Genomic DNA, 26493 nt, shown 5'->3' with positions numbered 1-26493 from the left:
GTTATTTTATATTTTTTTCTTTTCCAAAGGTGCTGGGTCACAATGAAGTGAGTAGCACAATGACAATGTTTATTCAAAACCAGCTGCACTGGATACAGGTAAAACTACCACGTGTTCGTAGACATATCATTTTAGGAAATTCTCAAGTGAAATAAATGAACGGATAAATAAAAATTGATATTTTACCTGACCACTTTATTACCTATTTGCCCAGTTGTGCCATGTTTGTAAACAGTTTGCAAAAAAACACACATTCTTTTCGTAGTTCTGAATTATTCGACAGAAATTAGCTTTAAATATTATGAAATATTATTTGTATTATAAACTGAATATAATTGTATAACAATACAAAACCAAAAAAGTAACATGTTATTAGTTTTTCTGTATGTTAAGTTAATGTATCAGAGACTGTATTTAATGTCATTTATAGCCAAACGAAGACAAAGATCAGTCAAGAACGTCATCTGAAGAGCCTCTAATGTCGAGAGTTGGAAACCTCTTGAATGCTAAGCTCAACAAAATGTGCAACCCGTATAACGGTGCGTTAATATATGAACTAAAATGAATCAAGTGCAATTGCCAGTATCAGTTAAATAACGCTGGCTCTTTTTCGGAAGTCATGAGCACACCCATATCTGATTAACTTGTCTATTGTAAATGTGTTTACATATGTCATTACGTTTACAACAAAATAACGCAATTTAAATAGTGATTGACACATAGTTTTCATTTTATAACAATTGGTGTGATGTAAGTCGATGCTTATATTCATTGTTATTTTTGTATTAACGCAGACACAGAAAGGCCGAATGGTTTTGTAGACCTTTTTCTCTTTGCCATACTATTTAACCGTCAACGGCTGGGAGAACTCATGTGGAGACATTGTCAAGACAAACTTGGTAAGTGACATAGCACATACTATACTCTCATATTCCTTCTTCAATGTTGCAATGCTTAATTTGACAGTTATTACCCTGATCGCATACGCTGTAGTTGTTTACACATTGTATATAAACATATCATAGGCACAGCATTGGTTGCATGTTCAATCCTGAAAGCATTTGCAAACACAGCGGGATGTTACCTGGAATCAGAACTGTCAACGGATCTCATGAATCATGCCAGGTTAAGTCACGTTTAAATATATTAAAGATAACAAAAGATGTTATATGGTAATATAATACGTATATTTTAAACCTATTCATTGACGCAATGGGAGTTTATTGCAAGAGAATTATTTGTGTTATTGAAATCAATGCCAGATGGACTAAAATTATTAGAGTTAGAGTTGTTATTTGGTTTGTTACCCATTTAGCTTACCACAAGTATACTTTAAACACGGCATTTCTACACATCTATATATTGTAGGGATTATGAACGAAAAGCGATTGGTGTGCTCACAGAATGTTACAAAAAAGACAAGACGAAGGCCCACGATATATTGATAAAAACACTCGAGAAACCGTTTGATACAATAAGACCGTTAGAGTTGGCGAACAGATATCAACTCAAGGAGTTCATGGGGCACGATTGTTGTCAGACGAAACTCAACATCATTTGGAGAGGAAAGATTACAGGTCATATGCGCTGGTGGAAGGTATTTTGCTTAACATATTTGTGTAGGTCAATGATTGATGTATATCCAGCCATATGTAATTGTCTTACTTTTTAATCGTGTAATCTACCACCGCATTATAGTTGGTTAAATGTTAAATAATTTATCGTAAAGGATTTCTATGTGGATCAATTCATTTCAAAATGAAAGTTTGTGTACAGATTTCAACTATGTGACACTTGGTTTCTGATAGTAACCTATTTTAAGCAAAAACTGCGGTAATGTTTGACTGATCAATGGTTCGGGTTAATGAGTTTTTTAACTGAAGGCATGCCTTGTCTGTATTCCCAAATAAATTTTAACATTTTGACCCCTTTATTTAGCATTTGATTGTCATAGTATGAAAATAATGACTATAGGAATAATACAACTCCAGAAGCAGTATCATGATGTACATTTTCCTTCCACTAGTCCTTTTTAATGCAGGTTTCCAATTTTAAAATATGCCAAACACCATACGTAGCCCGTTATTAATAACAAAATACACACAAGTGTAAATGACCTCGTATCACTTAAACTCAACTATGAAGCAATAAACGATTAATATATAATTCAATGTAATGGCAATTCAATTTATCAATGGTATAATATTCAAAGAAGAACACTTTAAGAACCCATTATCATATAGTACAAATTCAAGATCATTGTTATACATCTTTAGGAGAAAAAATGTGCAAGCATAGATTTAAATGCGAACAATTAATATTCAATATAATCGAAATCGATCATCTTTATCAGTTTACACAGTTCAAAAATAAAATCAATTTTTGATTTGACAAAGCGCTTCGTCAAGCGTGTTCCGTATATGCTGTTCGTCAGTCTTGCTTCATATATGTTGTTTTGAAATTTGCTTAGTGTTACTTGCAGAACATAACATCGTACTTTAACTATCTTGTGAAACGTATAACCCGAAACGTGCTCAATGGATTCAAATGAAACTTAATATATTGATTGCCTCGTAAGGTAGGCATATATAAATCACATCGTCCGCAACTTCAGATTTTCCGTACGCCCTTCCGTCAATCCGCCCATAGGTCCTTTGGTCCATCATTTTCCCATCAGTCTGCTTGCTTCTTGTTCAGAGCATAACTCAGGAAGTCAAGTGCGGACCATAACGGCCTAAGTATTTTAGGTATTTATTTTCAACAGTGTATACTAATAGACGACAGCGCAAGAGAAGACAACTCCCTTATCAGTATTTTTGGAGTTATTGCCATTTGCTTACATTTTGTATTGTCCGTTTATTGTTCGGAGCATAACTCTGCAGATGCTGAATATATTCAAATAAACGGGCATATATTTATATAGAAAATGTCGAGCGCATGGGCAAAAACTATGTATTAAGTATTTACAGAACAATTGCCATGTGTTATTTTTCCATAGGCCAAGCATACCTACGTAAGTATTGAAGTGTCAAATTTAAATATAGATGTATTGTGAGGAGGTGCCTGGTATACGAACCATTTATTGTTATACCTAATTTAAGTTTTGGAGTTATTGCCCTTTGCGTATTTATTTTTGTGTTTGCAGACTATTGCAACATACTGCAATTTCGTATAACTCGAGGGTTAGGGTTTACTCGCACATGTATTAAAATGAAACGTCTTATAATGATTATTAGCTTAGAGAAGAAGTGCAAAGTAAAAGTACCATAACTTTTTCTTTAATATTTTACAAAGTTTTGCCTTTTATTAATGTTGTGTGCGCACTCTATAATTGGTTAAATTGCAATGAAGATATCAAGATGAAGTTTCGTAGATCTACAGAGAACATTGCGGGTAAGTACAGAGTGCAAAAACTGTTACTCGTTCTCTCTCTCTCTCTCTCTTTCACTGGTTTTGAAGCTGTTACCTTTAATGTTTTCTTGTGAAGAACCCAAACACATAGTGTCATTTGGTTATGCAGGGCATAACTCAAAAAGTAGATTCATATTAATCGTCAGCACTTTTTGTTACAGCAGTTGTTTATGATCTAGATATTCATATCTTGTATCATACTTTGTTATTCATGAACGTTTTGTCGGTTCTAGTTACTTATTTTTATATAATTTAGATAGATCATTACCATTTACAAACAAGATGTTACTAAGAATTAATCAGTTATGTATTTGCTGAGAAAGAGTTATAGAAAACAAACTAAATAACAGGTAATAAATATCAAGTATAGATATAGAAACGACATAAAAAAAACATATCAATAATATATAAGAATCCAAACAGGTAGATTCTCATTTACGCAACTGACTCAATTAAACGATGTATAAGAAATCCCAATAGCCAATAACGACTGAGACAAAGCATACTTTTTTGAAACAAATACATTATATTTTCTAAAAAAATATAGTAAGCCTTTGACTAGTAATATCCTTGTTTAAATAATATATTATAAGGCATTGGTAGATGTTAACATATAAGATGTTTATGTTTTAGATCCTCCTGGCGCTTTTCATGCCATTGTTTTTCATATTTTGGATCAAGTTCACCACAAATGAACCTCGGCCAGTGTGCTGCAAGAAACACAAAAAGGTTGGGTATACTATTTTATTACAAATGTATTTACACTATAAAATATATTTTATATTTATTACTTTTTAATTGCAAAGGTTTATTATATTGTTTAATATATATATTCTGTTATGTGAAGGAACAGAAAAATGAACCTGAACGGAGCACAAAAATGTCGTATAAGACGCAGTTTTATTCTGTTGGTATTCCCTGCAAGAACCATCATGGAATTATACGCATTACTGATGCCATATATTATTTGTACACAGCGCCTTTTTCAGTGTACACTTTTAACATGGTAAGTTTTGCATGCTATGATGGGGCATTAAAGTATTTACCACAAGCATTATAAATATACATAAATTAGGATTGTAGTATACATGCTTGCAACACACATAATTATGATGACACATCAGTATTCGATTGCGTGAAAAATTATATATAATTGTATTCCCGTTCTATGTTACGTTTTGTAAAATTGTTTGTTTTAAATAACTGAATTCGTGTTTCAGGTGTCCTATATGATTTTCATGGTATACTTCTCTTACTTCATCATCGTCGACCTGAATGAGGCAACTTCCTTCAAGGAGTACATAATCTGGGGCTGGGCCCTCACCCTATTATTTGAGGAATTGAGAGAGGTACACATGTCTCTATTGAACACAATTTCTACGGCTTATCTCTCTAACATCCGCTATCATCCGCTTTGTCTAACATCTAAGAAAAACAACAATAAATTAAATACCCCTAATGTTATTTGTCAGCTGACATGGAAACATGCATTTGTTAATTTTTGTTCCAGTGTTTTTTTTTCATGGTGAATAAAAAGCCTAGATGCTGCGGTCAAAGTCGTGTAGGAGATAAAATACGAAGTTGGCTTGGATCACACTGGAATAAGTTTGACCTGCTCATAAACATTATTTTTATGACGACTATTGCGATGAGATTTACGCTTTCAGGAAATGACTTTCAGTATGTCCGCTTCTTATACAGGTACGTAAAATATCATGTGTAATATTTATTGTGATATCTCAATAACTTTTTTATATTACTTTATATGGACTATCATTACAGAGGCGACATGCGTTGATTTTAAATTGTTTCCGGTATTATACATTTTTAAGCAGCCATTGTATATAAACAAAAATAAGCTTAAAACGGGATGTGTTCGTTTTCGAAATACAACTAATTAAAATGTATAGTACACATGAATAAGTTACACTAATTTTACCCTCAACATGATACCATGTCTGGTATGAATCGGGGTCAAAGGTGTCGGTCAAAATAAGATTAAAAAACGTAATCGGTAAGAATCCCACAGCTCTGCTAATGTCCTTGTATTTCTGTAAGTAAAAAGTAAAATGAATACCAATTATTGTAACAAATAGGAAAACCATCAATTAATCCTTATCAGTGTATGCTTATTTATTATCAATATATGATTGTGTTTTGAACATTGATGCATTATGAACATCGCAGCAAAAACATAAAATATCATTCCACATTTTTGATCCGAACTTCCGAATATACTTTGTTTAAGGATAGTAGCCGATTGCCTATACGATACATGCCAATAGAACACGGCGAAAACAGGTATTACGTATATCAGATACACTCATGCATGTAATACACTTGATTTTTCAGCGTCACCGTGGGACTGTACTCCATGCGGTTTCTACATATATTTCTTGTTACCGAAAACATTGGTCCAAAACTTGTTATGATCAGGAAAATGGTATGCCATCGTATTATGTCAATTTTATTTATATTAATTTTATTCATGTTTCGTAATTTTATTTTGTTTGTTATGCATTATACGTACACAATGTTTATTGCTTGTTTTTCAGGTGGCCGACTTGACTTATTTTTTAGGGATCTTCATAGTCTTTTTTGTCAGCTTTTGTGTTATGTACCAAGCCAACATGTACCCAAACTCTTCACCAAACACTCCTTTCCTCTGGGAAAACTTCTTTTATACACCATATTGGCAGATCTTTGGGGAGCTCTTTCTGGACCATTTTATTCCAGGTACACTAAAATAAAACATTGGGTTGCAAAATAAGAAAATTAGTAAATAACATATGGAATAGTAGAATAATGGTATGATTTGATTTCTATTGTAAATATAAATTGTCCAAGAAAACGAAGATATATTGATACAGACAATACGTATGTGTATCCATGATGTTGCCAAAACCCTGATTTACCGATAATATTACATTCAATCAATTGAATAATTCATAGGTGCCAAATATAACAATTAATGTATCTAAGTGTTAAAATTCGAACAAATTATTTATGAAATGGGGAAGAATAATTCCTTTATCAATTATTGGCATTTAACTGTCAAAACATGTTTAGATATTTATCCCAATTGATTGCTTTGCATATGCTCGACTGTTAGATAATCTGGGATTTTTTTTAGATTTAAAGGTAAACAGATCCACGTTATAATTTGATGTAATGTTAAACATATTATTAATGTTGTAGGGCATCAGTCTGAAGATTGCGATCCAATTGCGAAATCAGCAGACGGTAGAAAACGTTGTCCAGAAGCCAACCGCCTGGTTATATTTATTGCTGCAATTTATATAACTTTGACTCACATACTTCTCATAAATTTGCTGATTGCAATATTCAGGTACACTGACTGGTCATGGGTTGCTTAAATGCAAATTATCAATTCTTGTTTAGCATATCTGTGTCGATATAATAGGTGTTTCTGAATTGTTAGCTGCATTTAAACACATCGTTTATAACCATTATCTTACCTGAGCACAGCGTGCTCATTGTGAGCTTTTCGGGTACCGTGATTTCCGTCGACCGTCCGACCGTACGTAAGTGTCCGTAAGTGCTTCCGTCAACCTTCATCCGTCCGACCGTATGGCAATGCGTGCGTCAGTGCGTGCGTCAACCTTTTCTTCTAACGACATATTCTTCTGCACCTCTGGGTACAATTTTACGGAACTACACAGTAATGTTCTTTATAATAAAAGGTCCCAAACCGTTCCAGTTCGTTTATTAATTAGGTCATGGGTTCAAAACAGGGGTTTGAAAAATGAAAACGCTAACAATATTCTTCTCTAAAACCGCACGTCCCAGAGGTTTAATATTTGGAGCTCTGTGCGAAGTATTCCCGTGTGGCCAAAACATGTCCTGCCCCGGTGTTACCAGTTTTACATAGACTTATATAGGGAATCCCTTAAACAATCTTCTTGTTTGAAACAGCAAAATCCAAGGCTTTCATATTTGGTATGAAGCATCATATACGAATCCTCTACAAAGTCTGCTCAAATTATGCCGGTGGGGTCAAAACAGACCCCGCTCCGTAGGTTAACAGTTTTACATTTATTTATATTGGGAAAACCGTTAAAAATTCTTTTGTCTGAATCCACGAAGACCATGGCTTTCATATTGTGCATGTCTTTCGGAATGTAGCATAATCTAGAGATTACAAGGTTAATTTAAATCATTCCACTGATCTGAAGAAGGACCACAACCCAGGGGTCACATTTATAATATGAACACATAGCACAAATAAAAATAAAATATCTACAACAATAAGGCCCAGATCTTTGCTAATGCTTCGAGGTTATAGGCTGATCACTTACCAGGAGTAACATAACTTATAGACACTTATGTAGCAAAATATTTTTTACAATCTCTAACATGACAAGACCGTGATGTGTAAATACTGGTATGTAGCATCGTTAAGTTTTTCTCTACTACATTTTCTCAAATTACGCCCCTTTGGTCAAAAGTAACTCCAATCAAGGGGTCTCAAGTATAATACCTCTGCGTTAAAGGTTATCAGGTGAACGTTCAAGGATTCTGATGTTCGTCTTGTAATATTGCAGCCACACATTCGCAAGTGTTCAAGAGAAGTCAGGCCAAATCTGGAAGTACTACTGGTACGGAATTGTACTTGATTATTACAATAGAACCGTGCTTTGTCCACCGTTGATAATTCTGGGTCAAATTTATCGTTTATCCCGCTATGTGGTGGCTCTTTGTGGAGGTTTCGAGTACGATAGCGAATTTCGTAAGTAACAATGTACTGTCTTAATTTTTTTTAATAAAAGCCCTAAGTATTAAAAACGATCAAACAGTTTTTGAGCGAGCCTTTTGGAAAGAAAGTTTGAGGAAGAATATAATTAGGCACTTTGTGGAAGGTTTCTGTCTGCATATGTGCATTTGATTAAAATCGTTTCAGACGCTCGGTTCATTTGTGATGAATTTTGGGATAAGTGTGAAGTTCGGCTAGCTCTCACAATGGTTTAAACCCCAATTGCTTGTATTGACACAATGCGATTATCCCAGTTTTAATAAATTAATGTTAATAAGTGGTGTTCTGTTATAAAAGGAGCGGATACGAGCAAGAAAGTCTCGCCTGATATAGTTTGCTATATAAGATTCGAGAAATGACAGTCTTCCCTCCGTCCGGCCTGCGATCAGTATCAGTGTCGTGTCCATTCCATGTTTGTTATGACCTTTGGTTCAAATGGCATTGTGAATATATGCAGAAGGAATTAGTCAGTCGAGTTAGCTCTAGGTCATTTTCGCACTGGAAGGACAAATATTCCAACCTCCATTTCATGCCCGCTTCATACCTGATAAGCCTTTTGAAACTTTTGAAACCTTTTCATAAAACTTGGCTCACTCAAAATTGTGCATTATTGAAGCAATTGGCAAAGACAGGAGACAGTTATGCCACCTTATGGTTAAAGTCAACCTTAAAGGTCAAAAGGATCGTTTCGGGTGTATACTGCTCTGTCTCGTATAATTTTTATAAAACCAATAAAACGAGCATCAGGTATTATTGTTTTCCGTTAAAATTGAAAAACACGTTTTAAATATTCACAATAAAAACTACAAACAAATCGTCATAAATATACATGTGTTTGGTGTAATGATTAATGTGTCACTTTTTGTTTATCCCACGTGGTGATATTTAGTCAATATCCATGTGATGAATTGTTCAATAAAAATACTTATTAAAGTAATACTTTATTCACAGGACTGAATGACGAAGAAGGGTCTTACAGTAAACATTTGCTGAAATTTGCTGATACTGCAGCTAAACGGTATCTTCAACAGAACAATAACGCAAAAACATAAGAATTTGAAATGATAAAATCACGCGAAGGAATTAAATACACGAACTTGAAGCAATAATATAAACGAACGTGAAGTAATGATATAAAGAAATGTGAAGCAATTACATACAATTCTAACAAAAATGATACTCCAGCTGCAACAGCAGGAGAGAAACTTTATTATAGCACATAGTATTTTATTTATAGAAATTATCAATTTGCACGATAGTACGACAAAGCACACTCGCAAAGCACTAATATATAGTTAGTTTTTGTATTATTATAACATCTTCATCACTTTATTTAGCCACTCTGTGTGTTGTACATGTATATATAAACAAAAATCGTGATTAGTAATAGTGCATAGGTGTTCTCTTTGTTACTTAAAGGCTCATAAAAGGTGACAAATCCAAGTATTATGCATATAAACTGGTCTAATGTTTACCGGATTTCAGTTACTTTTGCATGAAAAATGATAATAACACAGATTAGGTGTAACGTTGTCAAGAATAATGGAAGATATACCCGATTCATATTTGGAAGACATGTTTACATTTACGTGTTGTGAAGCCTCAAAGCGGTGACTTATGCTAAAATAGTCAAAAGAAAAATCATTTTTAATTGTATTTTAAACAACTGTTTACCAGCAAAAATTAATTTATTAGATCACTACACACGTTTAAACCATTTAGAAGAGACCTACTTTGTGAGTGATAACGGAAAACGTTGGAAATCAACGATATATTTTTGGTGACCTGAGTAACATGAACGCTTGCTCTATCCCGAGTAAAGATATTTATTTATTGTTTTTATTATAACCTTTATAAATAAAATATGCAAACAATATTTAAGAATCTGTAATAATTACGGATCGTCGACTTTTATGGGCCTTAAAACAAAGAATGGCAATGCTTTGGAATCACATATCATAATGCGATTAATTGTGTACATGGTGTGTTATGTAGTGAATATGCAATTAATCTTGATCTTAAATTCTGTCCAAGTGAACGTTTAAAGAAAATTTCTATCCTTGTATTGTAAGTGTAGTTTTTAGTTATTATTCGTATATACTATAGATACAAGTATTTTAACAGGGTGTACTAGGATTTATTTTTAACATGATTCATGTTTCTGTTAGGAAATATTGTGATTGGATTTTAATTTATGTGTTTTTTCATGCTTCTATATCGTATATCAAATATATAACGTATGAATATTTGTTGGCAAATCGTCAGTGTAAAATTATCCCAAATTTGAACACAGTTTCATATTTTGACTTATTCTCGAAAATCAGATACTTTCCACCAATATTATTAACATATCATATTTGTATAATATTGTTTTGATAAATCCAATCGCTCATTGATTGATCCAACAAGGTTCAAACTTTTTCATAACTGACTTCTAATTATAGCATGACATAACAGAAACTACTATTCTTGCATAAAATAGACATGTATTCTGAACCACGATAATTCAAAATTATAATAAACAAAAAAGTTCTTTAGTTAGCTTGTCGGCGTTGAAATATTGATGTTATTTCTTTCCAAAATATACACCAACACGACACAGATGTTTTCCTTCTCAAACATGCTATTTTTCGAAGACCATGGCCGTTATTTTATTTGAGACTTATAACTTAATCATTATTAATACCTATGCCGTGAATAATGTAATCATGCACACCCTCTCAGTTATATATGATCCTGCCAATGTTTTACTATCAATTTGTACACACATCACGGATCAGTCAATTACCCCTCATAATCCAGAATGCTTCATCTATCGATGGTTGATTTAACAGGTCTTTTACTGGCCAAGAAAGAGAAGCAACGGAGGGAAACAACTGATACAGGAGTTTGAAGGTCTGAAAATTGCTGTCGTTAATAATTTATGAAAAACAAATAATGTTGGAAGCAACTAGAGAGGTGATGTTGATAACCGTCCTTTTCTAAGTCCAATATAAAGAAGTGAAACTCCAGCTGCTGGAGCAGTATCGAATTGTCTAACCCTACAAGACTTTGTTAAAAATAAATGGAATGAAACTGATAATTCATCTGTATGTCATATAGGTTGACTCATACACAACATAGTGGGTCTATATCTTAAATCTATTTGAAAAAGGTCGAAAAATGAAATGCCGAACGGACGGACCGACAGTCCGACTGCAATATGCCATCTACTGGGAGCATACAACTCAGCTCTATATTTAAATGAGTTGCGTAAAAAACCTCCGGAAAACGGATAATATAGATACATAAATTCAAAACAAATCACGGAGTTGTAGACGATTGTGATGGTTTATCTGTGTTTATGATGGTGAAAGTGAAAATGTAAAGTAGATGATAAACATTTTGTAAGGAATTAATTTTGAAATTTTAGAGAAGTTTTGAATTCAAAGAGAGAATAGTATTATGGTTATATGTCAGTCATACTTTATTATACATTTCTTAATAAAGTTTTTTTGATTTTCAAAGTTTGCTTTCCTTTTTCATCAAACATCATTTTTGAAATCTGAAGCATTAAACATTGGTGCGAATTTCATACCAAGCTTTAAAGCTTTAGACTTAAGAAAAGTGATGAATTTATAATCCTTAAATTTATATCACGAAAAAATATTGTTGAAGAATACAAGTTCACCTTAAAAAATGCCAAAAATTAAACAAAGAAATCGGAATGGGGGACCCTTCCTACACCCTCCCCGCTTGCTCCCTCCCCCCTGGTAAAAATATCCCGCCTACGACCCTGCAATTCATATACGACACTAATGCCAAGAAGATTGTTGTATCACATATGTGTGCGGTTGCAACATCCAGCATTTTAGAGTAAGAAATGCAACGCCTTGTTCTACATGGATCTACCAACATGTTGTGTAAGGATATGGTGTCCGCCCAGCAAATAGTAGGTCGAAGGTCCGATCACCAATGCGGGTGCGTTTTGTATGTCTCAAGTAAAGACATCAAGTACTGGTTCTACCCAATGGACTCGAGATCGTTTCAATAAGCCATATACTTTTGATGCAGTCCAGCTAAAAAACGCACACACCAACTTCATTTGATTATGCTTGCGGCAACATGTATTAGTTAGTTTTGATTTCTAGATAAATGGTTTTGACGCATTAATTGCTACATTGGATGTGCACATTTGACTCAAATTATCAGACTAGCTAGTAATTGGATACTCTGACGTTCATAAATTAAATAAGACTTTAGTAGAAATAAAATAGCTGTGAATAAAATGTGTATCAATCGAGTACCTCTATATTCTTGCATTCTAGTCAGCAATTACGGTTCTGTAGTGTTTGCACATTTTCATGGAAGTGTGCACTTTGTGTGTGCGAGAGTGCGAATACCACTAGAGGCGATCGTGGACACTTTGCATTGAATACATTTCTTCTTTACGATTTCATCATTATTATTGATTACTAGATAATTTTATGCCAAGAGAGAGTCGAATATGCATTGTTTTAATGTCATTTAATAGGGCACTTTGACATATAACTTAAAGGGCCATGGAAATCATGATGTTGACATGATGACGGATCATAACTTGTTCCGAACTTTTTCGTTCGGGTTGAAATCAGTGCAAATCTGAAAATGAGAACATGAAACCTTGCGTGTCTTTATAGCGGACGGCAAAGTTCCTGATCAGACTGCAGGACCGCGCTGGCTGGTCTGTGGCTAAGCTGGCCGCAATGATATAAGACGCATTTTCGCATGACGCGGCTGAATAATACGAACACACGAAACACGAGTATATAAACATGTAGAAGAAATCCATCCGTCAAGCAGCACATGATGCCGTTGCTTATATTTTCGGCTTTTTATTTAATTATTGATTCATAATTAAGGCAACGTCAGCGAATTTTTTATTTACAAGGATATACATTAAAATAGAGAATATTATGTGAGTGTTGGATAAAGAAGAAGTTTATCATGCGAGGCTTAGAACTATGGTAGCGCGAGGCTTGCCGAGCGCAACTGTACCACAGTTCGAGCCGAGAATGATCAACTTTATCTTTATCCAAAACTCACATAATATTTTATTTATCCCATTATTTCTTTCATTTTTTCTAATAATGTTCAAATATGGCCTTTTTAGACGATTTTGTTCTTCCGCAGTTGACAAACGCAGATTCTGCAATTTTGGGGATATCCCACAAATGATCTAAAAATAGCCCGCGACAGGTTTATTCAAAAAGGTGGAATATAGGCTAGTCTATTCCATGGGGTGTTATACCGACAATGCACGTCTAATAATGGGATAAAAGTTATTTCAAGACAGTTCAATAAAAGTTACATTTTGTTTGCATATTTTTTCCAAATTAGCTATAGAAAACATTCGATAATATTTTGTAAAAAACTCAGGTATAAAACCAAGCAAGCGTTCGCAGGTTGAGTAAGCAACAGAAGGTGGTTTTTAATCGCCATATGTATTGATAATAAAACATAAAATCGGTCACTTTATCATGGTTAGAGGCATGATATAAATCAGAAAAATCCATTAGAATAGATTAACAGTAAAGGAAATATAGTGTAGATTTAAATTAAATATTTATTTCAAATTCATAATTCATGTAGGCTAGGTCACTCTGTGTTACTATATGTGTCTATGTCTCATGTACTAGTGTTTATGTCCCCTGTCTTAAATGTGTCCATTTGCTTCTCTTGTGAGATTCAGTCCTTTGTCCTGTGTTCGTCAAGCCATGTACTGTGATGTCATAAATGATTTGTCCAGTGTGAATGAGAGACATCACATATACAAGATTTGTATTGGTCAATAATGAAACCCCAATGAAATTGATTGCAAATTACTGACCATGCTTTCTGTTGCTCTTTAGCTGTCGCAAGACAAACTTTTATTTGTTAATATTTAAAGCAACATTGAGTATATTCTACCAACCTGTTGAATTTGAAGTAATGTGAATTTGCATTTATTTATTTGTCTGCATTGCAAATGAATTTAATTTTTATGAAATATTGTATTTGTAAGATCGTGGCGTGTTGTAATTCTGTTATTTTGTTTGTACTTGTAGGTTTCTGTATTCTGCTAAATGGGTTAATACATATATACGAGAATTGCGATATACTTTCGGAGTCACGCAAATATCGAACATTGGACGGCGTTTCTGTTTATTTAAACCCCTATCCCACGTCATACATTTCAACGTTGGCGAATATTGGTCCTAGCTCAGATGATTACCTTGTAATTGAAATGTATTCAAAAGGAATTCGGAAGCAAATAAAATCAAGCTCAACCATCTTATTGAACTTACATTGTATCAGATAATGGGCGACGAATTAAACCAACTGTCTACAAAAAGGGGTTCATTACTTACTGATAATACCTTTGCTGAAAGTTGCATTGTACCAATAATGACGCACTACACCCGCTCGTGTTACAAATTGTTGAGAAGCATGAACGTTAACAGAAAACCTCTTTCAAAAATTGATATAAACCATAATGAAATCACGGATTGATGTGCCCGACGTGTATCGATGAATTGAAAGAATCGTTTGAAAACTTTAATCTAAATTTGACATATTTTTTTTATATTAAAATAGCATTTCATTTTTATTGAATATGTATGTTTGCCTGAAGAATGTGCAGAACACGTACGCACTATTTGAAGAAAAGTACTTTAGTTTTTAAATAGAGTGCAATATAAATACAAAAATATGTTGTATGCGTCTATTGCAATTCTCTCTGTACACGTACCAAATGGTTGTTCGATATCATAAGGTATGGAGTTGTTTAAGATTTGGTGAGAAATGTTATTATTAGTGCTAAACAAATTTTATTGGTTTCCATTTATTCTGGTGCATAAAGCAGTAAACATAGCAGCAGAATATGTAGTAAAGACGTATAAGTAGAAGTAACGTATAACTTATATAAGTAAAAACTTTATTAAACTGTAATTATGTACTGGTTTAAACGTTTTAATCTCGTAAAGTCAAGTCGTGTTTTTCTTCTTCGTTAACACGTTTTATTACATACCTATTCGATTTTCTTGTAGATGAAATATTAACGCACGATGTAAACAACCGAGAAAATAGCAGCGACGAATACTTGTTCGAGGAGTTTTACTCTGAAATGACGTCATTGATGATGCCAGTGACCTTGTATCTCAGCTTGTTGATGTTCTTTGGTCTCCTAGGCAACATTCTCTTCTGCTATTACTACGGGTGTAAAACAGGGCTTTCCTGTCAAGCCGTGTTTATTTGCACCGTTGTCGTGTTTAACTTGATAGGTTGCGGTGCATCCGATTCGCTTGAGATCGTTGGCATCACGTTTTTCTCTACTTTCAGAAACTATAATAATAATATCATTAATAATAATAATAATAATAATAATAATAATAATAGTAATAATAATAAGTATATTTATTATAATAATAATTATTAATATTATAATAATAAACTATAATAATAATAATCAACCTTTCATTTCTTGTTGAGAGAAGTAAACTTCCGTATTGAAAAATTGCAAGAGAAACGATAACGCATTATAAAATCAGAACAATAACCCATTGATGTATAAATAGCTCATTGCAGTAGCATATCCAATACGGATGCAGCCCAAGCCCGCCCCCCCCCCCCCACCCTCCAATATGTCCGGGCAAAACTTATTTGAACACGTGCAACAATAGAAATAGAAATACAGTGAACCCGCGTTTATCCGGAATTCGATAGTCCGGAAAACTCGCGATCCGAACGAAAGTCAAAGGGAACGGATTTATTATGCAGTATTTTCCCTCGTTAAGTCCGGAATCTCGCGTTCCGGATCCGGACATATATTTTGCGACACCGATCTGTGTATTAAGCTTTAATTATGTTTCGTTAATCCGGATGCTTCCCAACATGCGGGCTTAGTCCCGGCCGAATAAACAAAAGCGCATTCACCGAGGCGTGAAGTATTGTTGTTTTAGGCCGACCTGTCTTTTATACAAAAGCTCGATCACCAATGCATGAACTATTTCTGTGTTAAGGAATGATAGCTAACTGGCGTGACTTAACATGATTCGACTCTGACTTTACTTAAACTTAAATTGGTGTCGGCATTACACAATGCATCTTAAATGACACACTTGGTTTGATGTTTTATTTTCTTTAATGTCTTTAATGAGCTGAACACGCGACCAATAACGACACTGATTACAATCAGACTGTCATTACCAAACTGTTAAACACTTAAAATGGCATGCTAATTCAGAATATTTAACAGTTGGCTTTCACAGTTTGTATGTTTACCAAAATAAAACGGTGATGTTCTGCGTTTTAAAGATATAAAAACAGTATCGCAGTTTGATGTTTTATTTAAATTTGCTTTCAACACCCTGCTTTGTAACTCTTTGACGTTGTCAGTTTATAGCTCGCGTGCCACCCATGGCAACGTCTTTCCACTGCGGCAGATACACGCAGTCCTCGTGGTGTGTACATGTACTACAATTCGGTTACGCGTTTTTGTATTTATATTTTTAAACTACATATGATTTTTAAGTCTAAATAAATGTCTGCGTAACAAGAAAATATCCTTCTTGATGCGAAATACGTATGTAAATGTACATAAAAATAAGATGTATATGTCATAAGGTAAGAATTAAACTCTTGTCAAAACGGCCATGGTTCGAAAATCTGGAAGATTCGTTAATCCGGAAATTTCTGCCGGAACAGACGTTTACGGATTAACGCGGGTTTACTGTATATGCTTATTTGTTTAAACATGAAATAATATCCCTAATTCTATCATGGGTCAAAATATTTCAATTAGAAATACAACAATCAATTACAACGTTTAAGAAATAATTAGTCAACTTAACAAACATCAACTGTCTTACTAATTAAGGAATCAAAAAACCGCCTTTCATAAAGCTGACGAATGTTTAACGATAACGCATTTGGCAACATCGGCTGTTTCATGGCCTTTTCACGACGATGTTGGACTATTCGGTGTCTGGTATTTAACAATTTATAAACCTTATGCCTGATTGGATTTGAAAATACTTCAGGATCAAAAGTATACAAAATTAAACAAATGATTTATTTGGGACGGTTTTGGGATAATCGTAAATATTGCAACAGCTCAGAATGTTCCGGAATCAGTTTCTATTGTCTCTGCAATTTCGGAAAGCCTACTTCCAGGCCTCTTTATGTTTTATAAAACACCAGCGACAGGTTCCAGCGTTTTCCTTAAACAAATCTTCGACATCATTTTGAAGCTTCCTGATGTTAGTCTGAAATCTTGGGGATCTGCTCGAGTAAATAAAACATCAAGCATCTTTGCAATATGCCTTGCTAAGATTTTGAGTCAATTTCGATCGGCCCTGAAACGATATAATTGTTTTTGTTTATTGGTCGAAGAACACAACACCGCCCCGAGTTTAACGATCGGCGTCAAAATTGTAAACCTTATTTGTTAACTTCAAATTTTTGATATACAGTCCTGATCAGCCATCGAAAGGTTCTATATGGTTGCAAACGTGTTACGATAACACACGAATATTCCGATATCGTCCGTAACACACCCTAACGAAAGCTTCATTTGGCAAATTTGTATTGAGAAACCTAGGAGTTAAGAGGCAAGTGGTAATGTTATTTTTGTCCACAATGTCATTAAATAAAATGTTGAATAAATAAACAATATGCATAACTCACTAATATGCATGGTAGAGAATAACCGCGGAATATAAATTATCGAGCCATTTTTATTGGTGTATGACTTTGTTTGTTTGTGTTATTAAGACTTGTAAATAAATATATCGTATGTTTTATTTAGAAAGTGAGTTTATTAGCACATCATCGTCATTTTGTTATCGCTGACAAATGCAATTATAAACCTGTTTTAAAGTCATCGACATTTGATCAATATAAAAATTCATACAGCTGTACTTCAACGTGTTCAAACATTCAGCATCGAGCCCCCCCCCCCCCCCCACCTCTCGCCACATACAAATACACACACACCAACCTACCATAATTCATAGAGCCGCTCATGCTTTATGCATTATTGCGTTCAACATGTAATCGATACTAAAATTACTGCATGTTCTCGTATGATTGTTCAATCACTTATACTGAAGATAATACGATAGGCGCAGAACAGGGTACACAATAAGAACATGTAAAAAGTTTAAAACACCGTATTGTTAAATACCGTAATGAACAATGTCAAAGAATAACGTGCGTACTCGAAAGTAGTTCAATCCGTGAATAATAACCAAGTTTGAGTCCAATTGTATAGTATTTTGTCTCACTGTGGAGTAAAAACGAAGCGCGTTATATTGTAGACTCTTGTGACACTCCTGAATAGCAGACGATTAAATGCATAAATCAATCTTACGGATGATTCCGGATATCGTCGGTGTATCACGATTATGCTGGGACAGTGTCTTTAGGTTACACTATGCTAACTCATTGCGATAAGCAATGGCTTAATTTAAATCACTGAAAAGTGTGTATTCAATTTAAGACACTCGTTATTCAATTTTTTGCACGATCTTTGTGCAGGGAAATCAATGATGGTCGTTCAGAAATCGTTTGTATGTGTTATAGACGTTTTTAGATTGTCGATGTTTTAAATATATTTATTCTGAATGATATTGAACAGGCGTGAGAGTAAATTATTTTTTAAAGGAAACATTGTTCTCATTGTTCAATGGTTGGACAGAGTATATTTAAACAGTAAATAGGATTAGTAGCTTTCTTTTGTAGTACTTGATTAGTTTCCAGTATGTTGAGATTGAGTAGAAAGTTGATTTTTCTTACTAACTCTTTTATATGTTAATTGGCTCGTCACGCATGAGTTTATTCACTCAACCGCATCCCTGTGCATGAATGACTATTTCAATGGTCATTATTTGCATATGATTAATGCTGTGAACATGTATATTTATGATATTAATTCGTAAATATAATATATGTTGGTAAATGTGCATTTTATACATATTTTCTAATCATGTGTGTCAGTTGTATTATTGTTATTTTTTATAATAGTATTTGTGTATTAATTAATTATAATTGCTTTTTTACCGTCGGAACACATTATTGGCAATATAATTGCAATTGCTACTTATTATAAAAAATGTCATTCTATGCATTGGATTCATGCTGTTAATCGTAAATATAATATATTTAGAAACTTCAACGTGTTGGTCGAAAGAACTCTAAACGCCATACCGGCAATATATGTTTATGGTTAAATAGGACAAAAAAAACTATGGCAGAGGGGTTACATTTGTAGCAGGAATGACTATTTTACATTACTAAGTCTATTTGTGCAATAAAGTCTCCAGTCTAATTTTACTTATTCTTGTGCAATGTCATCCTGTAACCAGTCTTTGCTAGTCTACTTAATTTCGTGACCATTTATTTCTCATGGATTTCGTGGTGTTTTTGGTTATATAAATGGGAGGCCCATACAATTACTTCTGTTTATGTTTAATCTAGTGTGTCAAACAATTATTTATTGTAACTATATGTGTCAAGTTGAGACAGGGCCTCTAATGGGCAATGGTATATAAGCCTGTGATTGTAACGGTATGTTATTTTGCTTTTCTCACCAACACTGAATGCAGCTCCTGCCTACGTTAACGAGAAAAGTCAGTTAGACCTATTTTATTTAAGTGGCTTAAATTCTAATATTTATTTAGTGTTTATTATTCTAAAGAGTCTGTTTAAACCATCCTGGTATATTAGTGTATTTTAATATCTATTCAGTTCTATTATCCAATCAGTCAGTTAAAACATTTAGTCTGTTGGTGTGTATTCTAGTGTTTAGTATTGTACTTCCAAATAAACTGAGTATAATTGCAATTGTTTTAGGTTTTAGTACACTACTAGTGTACTTTAACCTGGGTTAACAGGTAAGCCTGTTACACATTTAACGAGAAAAAGCAGGCGAATAAAGTTGGGAAAAAGTTCCAGTCGTGATGCATCGACTATCGCCGGAATCCTTCGTGAGGTAGGAATCGTGTCTAATGGTCGTCAATGCCATTGTGTACACACCGGTCTTACTGACCTGTGTACTAACGCGAAAGGAATTGTGGGTGGCATTTTTTTACGAGTGAAGAGTGAAAGCGAAAGTAGGTCAGGTGACCGTGCTTCTGATAATCGCTATCTGTTCTAATAAAGATTCAAATGCACATTTAAACATATTTAAATAACATTTCTTTTAACAACATTCCGTTTTAAACACACACTAAAACCGAGTTTTCTTTCAATACTAACATGTTCATTTTTACGCAGAGCTACTTTGGCGGAAGCATAATTCCCCCAAAAAGGGGAATGTGATGCGACTTGTATAGAGTTGACAATAACGTAGTGACGTCACCATCTTTGTATAGAATGCGTCAATTTGGCTTGAATTACCACTTTACTTCCCGGTTTTTACTCTATTGTCATATGACTGTATACAACGCGCGTTGAACTCGAGACATACTTTCTACTGAAACTTTGATATAAAGAGCACTTTTTACGTTCAGTTGTATTCCTTTTTGACCTATTATCCAAACTAATAACTTTTTCAACATTATTTATTATTTAATCACATTAATTTCCACTTTTGAAAATGAATGTACGGTCTTCACAAGCCAACCAAAGCGAAAGTGGAACTGGGTTGATTACGTTTCGCGATGTAAATACTAAATATGGAATGAGTGATGTATTGGACGTCATCATTGATGACGTTCATTCGAACGAATGATAAAGGGGGCTAAGTTTCATTAAGTTGGTGCATATAGCCGCGATTTGAGGCGCTTGAAAACTGGTCGGCAACTTTTGCTGAAATTTGACATGTACATGAAGAAGAATGCGATCTACCTGTTGGCGTAGGCGTTATACCTGGAAAAAATCAAGTTTTTGATTAAATCACGAAAAAGTTTCGCAAGTTTGACAAAACCGGAAATACAAAATGCGGTATGTGGATATACCGAATCCCTACCGAAATTCCCGAAATCAAACTTTGATAAAAACAATGTTTCATTAGTGATTTCAGTGTATTTCGCAACAATCTATATTAAAATACACAGATTTTCGATAAATAATCAATATTAATGGGGATTTCGTGGGATCTCGGGGATTCCTGGGGAAATTTTGGTAATTACGGGAACTTCGGTATTTCTTCACACCCGTCAAAATGGCCGACTTCGTCAGAATGAACGCTTAGAAAGTATTTACAAAAAAACATCATCACAAACGATGTTCAGTGAACCTGTTTTGTAGATAAGTATACGATCCATTGGAGAACACTAACATTTGACATAAAAAAACGCCAGTGCATATGGAAATCTTCATCGTTCGAAATAGCAGACGGCGTCAAGACTCAATGGCTACTAATACATGTTCGAAAAGAACTCGAGAAAGTATTAACAAAATAACATTATTAAAATGATGTAAAGTGAACGCTAATTCGCTGTTTTGTAGATAAGTATACGATCTATTGAAAAACCATAACATTTGACACAAAAACACCCATGGATATGGAAATCTTTAGCGTAACGAAATAGCAGACAACACACGGCGTCTCATCTGGGTCTACGCTGTTTGCCAAGGCCGATAATATAATGAATGGAAATGCACAAACTCAGTAACTGGCAAGCATATATGCATTAGTAGGTTGTTTCGTGATTATTCAGAAACGACTACATAATTCTTTTGGTTCAGCCAGTGCAACTTAACAGAAATAAGTATAAAAAGTTTCTTCACCTGACAACAATGTGCCAACTTAATACAAGGTAAGTTGTTTACATTATTTAAAATATTGCAAGCTTACAGTACTCAACAATAAACAGCTGGTACAATGTAATATCATCGTTTTAATTTTTATAAGCCCTTGGTTAATTACCCTTTTTAATGTTATGGATCAATGCATCTCTAACACCTTCAATTGACTTGTCCATGAAAAATATACACCCTCAGTGCATGTTATCCCATACACCATCAATCACTTACTAAGGCTTGATTGGTCATTCTCGGCTCGGGTACTACTTACCGGTACATGTACCATGGGTACTCTTAACTTTACTTACATGTTCCCCGGGTACGGTAAATAAACTTAAACATACCCGCAAATATTAGATTGTATCCGAGTTGTATATCCGCCAAAAATCTGATGTCGTTAAACATGCTACCGATAACGTAAAACAATTTTGTTTACCTTAAACAACCTTCTCTTTTAAAAAATCTGCATCAACATGCTTTTTAGTTTGAGTGTTGAGAGGACGCCGTAGGAATAAGCAAGTAATCAAGAATATGTCTCTGTTTCTGCTTTTATTTCCTTCATGTATAATGACGATAAGGATTGACGACTAACATTGACGACAATGATCACAAGCATTTACGACTAACACTGACGACAAGCATTGGCGCCTAGATGTAACATTGACGATTCTCTACAATAAATGAAATTAACAATAAAAAATGAATAATAAGATTATAGTACAACAGATATGCTTTTCAAAGTATAATATAATAGCATACACTCATTAGAATAAGAGGTTTCATAAATAACAATTTGAAACATTTTCAATCAATATCGAAATATCTTATACAATATTTATTACACAGCATGAATTAATTGTTAAAACATAATATAAATACCGAATATGGTGTTCCCCATTTAACGGACCTTGCAAACCAAATAATGTTTCTTTAAAAAAATCTATGACGGTAAAAAGTGAGCGTGCGATGTCGCGGAAAATATTATACTTGACGACGTCATACAATGACGCGACTTTAAACAATTTAAGATTTAAAATTAAATCACATCATTGATTTTAACAATGAGTTTTGATAATATAAATGCCATTGAACAGAAAATTGACATAAATGTAAACATAATTAATTTTTACAAAATACCCGACAACAACCGATTTAGTGTTAAAATTTCTGGGTACGTTTTAGTATATTTACCGTACCCAGGGTACGAGCCTTACTAACTGTATTATTATTATATCTCACCGACTACAAGGTACATTTACCTTGTTGTGTTTATCAACCTGGAATTTATGTAAACACCGGCTTTCTTTACTTTTATTTTTCATTCATTTGATTACGCAATTGTTGACGTACCTCGTGGAAAATTATTTGAATCTTTGGATTTTAATGGCGACAAGCTGGAAGTGTCAATTTATTTTAAAAACGAATCTAAGATTTTAAGTATTGTGTGTTTGTCATGCATAATTCAGTGTTTTCCAGAAAATTGAGTACCAGTTATATGGCCGGCAACTATGCAGTAAAACAAAAGCATTTATGACATTTACTTGATATATTTGGGAAAAGAAGCCGTCATGTAAATGTAAGAGTAAATGTAACCGGCAGAATCGCTGGCTGACGGTATTTAAAGAGAACACTGATAATAGTAAACTAAATCTCTACGACACGATTACAGCGTTGTAAAATTGTGTTTTGGGTGATAATGGTTAGTAATTCATACAAATGTTATTAAAAAATATTGTGCTTTAAAATTAATTTTGAGAATGGGATGGAAGATCAGAAAATGAAGAGCATACAGGGATGGAAATATGTGGTTTCCCGTGAGCCTGGGGCAAGTAGATTTTGGCCTGGGCAACTCAATTTCAAAAGTTGGTAAACTTCTTTTTTTTAAATCTTAAAACAATTCAAACGGCCACCGGAAAAACTTTGCGAAACCGAAATTTCGCAAACTTAAGTACCCTTTTTCTTGAAGGTTTGCTTATTTGTGATAAAGTATAAGATAAAAGTCTAACTTGTGATTAATAATTGGTTATTTTTGCTTGTTAAATGCGTTTTCTTCACTATGAACTTTATTTGCAAAGTTGGGGTTCCCATGGGATTTTTGTAATTTCCCATGGGATTTTTCATTATCCCATGGGAATTTTGGTTTCTCCCATGGGATTTTTCTCCAGCTTTTTTTATGGGAGAAAAAATCCCATGGGATTTTCAAAAACATAAAACACGTTCGTTTGTGCTTAGTTATCGATTTTAAGCATTGTTAAAGCATTTGTGCTTATTTTCGTTCAATTTACTTTGATAGAAAAAAAATCCCATTTTTTTATGGGAAAAAAAAAAATCCAATGGGATTTTTTTCTGATTTTTAGAGATTTATTCATGTAACCTTCAGAAACACTACCTTTTAACAAATGATGAGCATTTCTCGCGATTTCAACGCGTTATATCGTGTTTTAAAATAATAAAAAAATCCCATGGGATTTTTTACCCATGGGATTTTTTTGTCCCATGGGATTTTTTTTCCCATGGGATTTTTTTTTCCAATGGGATTTTTTTTAAGGTATAAGTTTCTAAAAGCTATATAATAATAATAATTATAATAATAATAATAATAATAATAATAATAATAATAATAATAATAATAATAATAATAATAATAATAATAATAATCGTGCTCAATATGATGAATTTGTACTTTTAAGCGACTAACATTTTTATTCGAGCCGATCGTCGAGTCCGAATGGTGAGTATAAGAGCAATTTACCTGTACAAATAAATCTCAATTGTGAAGAGAACGCTACCGTACTATAAAATAATCTTGATAATAAGTCATATCATTTCTCGACAGAAAATGAAAACAGTATCCATATTGATGTCAGCAATGTCCCCTGCTATGATAAATATTGACAAAATGAAAAACCTTGACAATAATTCCGTGTCGAATACGCATAAGATTATAGCAATCAAATTCATATAAGCATTGATAAGATAATTTGCGAAAATGGGTCTTATGTCAAACGTAGCTCCATTCCATAATGTCCGGTATTAAGTCACGTCAAGTTTCGTGGTCGAATTATAGCATAATAATCATTTTCACATTACGCGATTCATATGAGTTTCCCTACATATATTGTGTTAAAATTTATGTTACACTAATGTGCGATGATGAAAAGGGGATTTCGGTAATTCTACATTCGCCCGCCTAGTACCGAAATCCCCATATTTACGCCTTAAAGGGTCAATAGGTCATCGGTATGAATGGTTTTTGACTTCACATGAATGTTAAGGTGCAACAAATTTGATATTAATTTTAATCATTAAGCACTCTTGACAGCATTAAGTTGCCTTTCAGTGGGGATTTCGGTAATTCTACACTAGAACTTAAACGCGCGCCGGTACCGAAATCCTGCTGTACAAACCTTCAAGTGTCAACAAATTATTATAGTGTTTTTTTTCATTAGCAACCAGTGACATGTATTATCTCCCATTCGGTTACTTCTTTTGGAAAATAATTAGCGGGGATTTCGGTACTGCTACATTCGTACGCCCAGAGCCGAAATCACCCATGTTTACGCCAATCCCCCATATTACGCCTTAAAGGGTCTATATGTCATTATGTTTGGGTTTTGGCTTTGCATTAATGTTGATTTGTACACAATCATATTAGTGTTAATCATTTAAACACTCTTATCAGAATATTTTTTCCATTATTAAATAGTTTATTAATGTGAAAAATGTGTAAACGAATGTAAAAAAGGTAAAATGTACATTTAAAACATTGGTTACACAAAAGTATATGTAAATATAACATGACATAGTAATAATAAGTCTTCAGAAAGTATTTTCCAAACAAATCTGATGAAACAAATGATATCGTACTACCTTATTTACAATATGCTATACACTTTGGCAATTTAGTTATCAATGTTTAATCAAAGCATAAATCAGGATAATATGTTGCCTCTTAGCGGGGATTTCGGTAATTCTTAACAAGCACATAAACCCGCGCCGGTACCGAAATCCCCGCTGTACAAACCTTCAAGTGTAAAAAAATACTGATTTAGGTTTAAATAAAGGGAACAATAGTATTTTTGGCCACCAAAAAGCACTTCCGCGTCAACAAAACGATTGAAATTATGTCAGAAACCCAGCTTTTCATTGTATATATTGCAATACACCATCGGCCGCCGAGAGCGGAATACTGCGCTTGGCCGCTAAACAATGTGGATTGCATCAAATTAAATGTCAATTTTCGATTTTATTACAAAAATAAACACTGCCTTTTATAAATATGTCAAGCACGTACACTTAACAAAAAAATCGATATATCTTTATGTAATGTAGAAAAGTAAAGCGCTTTATATATAACAATGTTTTATAATGTCTCTCTGGTTGAGAAAAAAAACTAAACAAAACCATGTAGAACATATATGTTTTCATAATTAAAAAAAATATTTAATGATGCACGTGATGTTTTATAATTGATATAAGTTCACGTGTCATTGAACGAGTTAAGGGAGAGATGCGAATTAAATTACACATAATTAAAAAAATGATACTATACTGTCAAGCTT

At 33.7% G+C, this 26493-nt stretch overlaps 1 protein-coding gene across 1 annotated transcript; it reads left to right on the top strand.

Annotated features, from left to right (window-relative positions):
- Positions 1–35: 35 nt before the first annotated feature.
- Positions 36–11609, top strand: LOC127838474 (transient receptor potential cation channel subfamily M member-like 2). The gene is made up of 14 exons (XM_052366259.1): positions 36–98; positions 431–539; positions 795–899; positions 1026–1125; positions 1369–1597; positions 4045–4140; positions 4259–4417; positions 4632–4760; positions 4922–5112; positions 5764–5854; positions 5967–6147; positions 6610–6760; positions 7977–8161; positions 9137–11609. The coding sequence occupies exons 1-14, from the start codon at positions 60–62 to the stop codon at positions 9235–9237; spliced, it is 1866 nt and encodes a 621-aa protein (XP_052222219.1). The 5' UTR covers positions 36–59; the 3' UTR covers positions 9238–11609.
- Positions 11610–26493: the final 14884 nt, after the last annotated feature.

This window comes from Dreissena polymorpha, chromosome 7 (assembly GCF_020536995.1).
Source record: "Dreissena polymorpha isolate Duluth1 chromosome 7, UMN_Dpol_1.0, whole genome shotgun sequence".
Lineage (NCBI taxonomy): Eukaryota > Metazoa > Mollusca > Bivalvia > Myida > Dreissenidae > Dreissena > Dreissena polymorpha.
Note: the sequence above shows the minus strand (reverse complement) of the source record. Positions and strands in the feature narration are given on the sequence as shown.

Bases quoted from the DNA above. Each gene is read 5' to 3' on its own strand.
- LOC127838474 (XM_052366259.1), top strand. From the start codon at position 60: ATGACAATGTTTATTCAAAACCAGCTGCACTGGATACAG. The intron at 1,126-1,368 runs GTTAAGTCACGT...TATATATTGTAG, and splicing joins GATCTCATGAATCATGCCAG to GGATTATGAACGAAAAGCGA. The intron at 4,418-4,631 runs GTAAGTTTTGCA...TTCGTGTTTCAG, and splicing joins CAGTGTACACTTTTAACATG to GTGTCCTATATGATTTTCAT.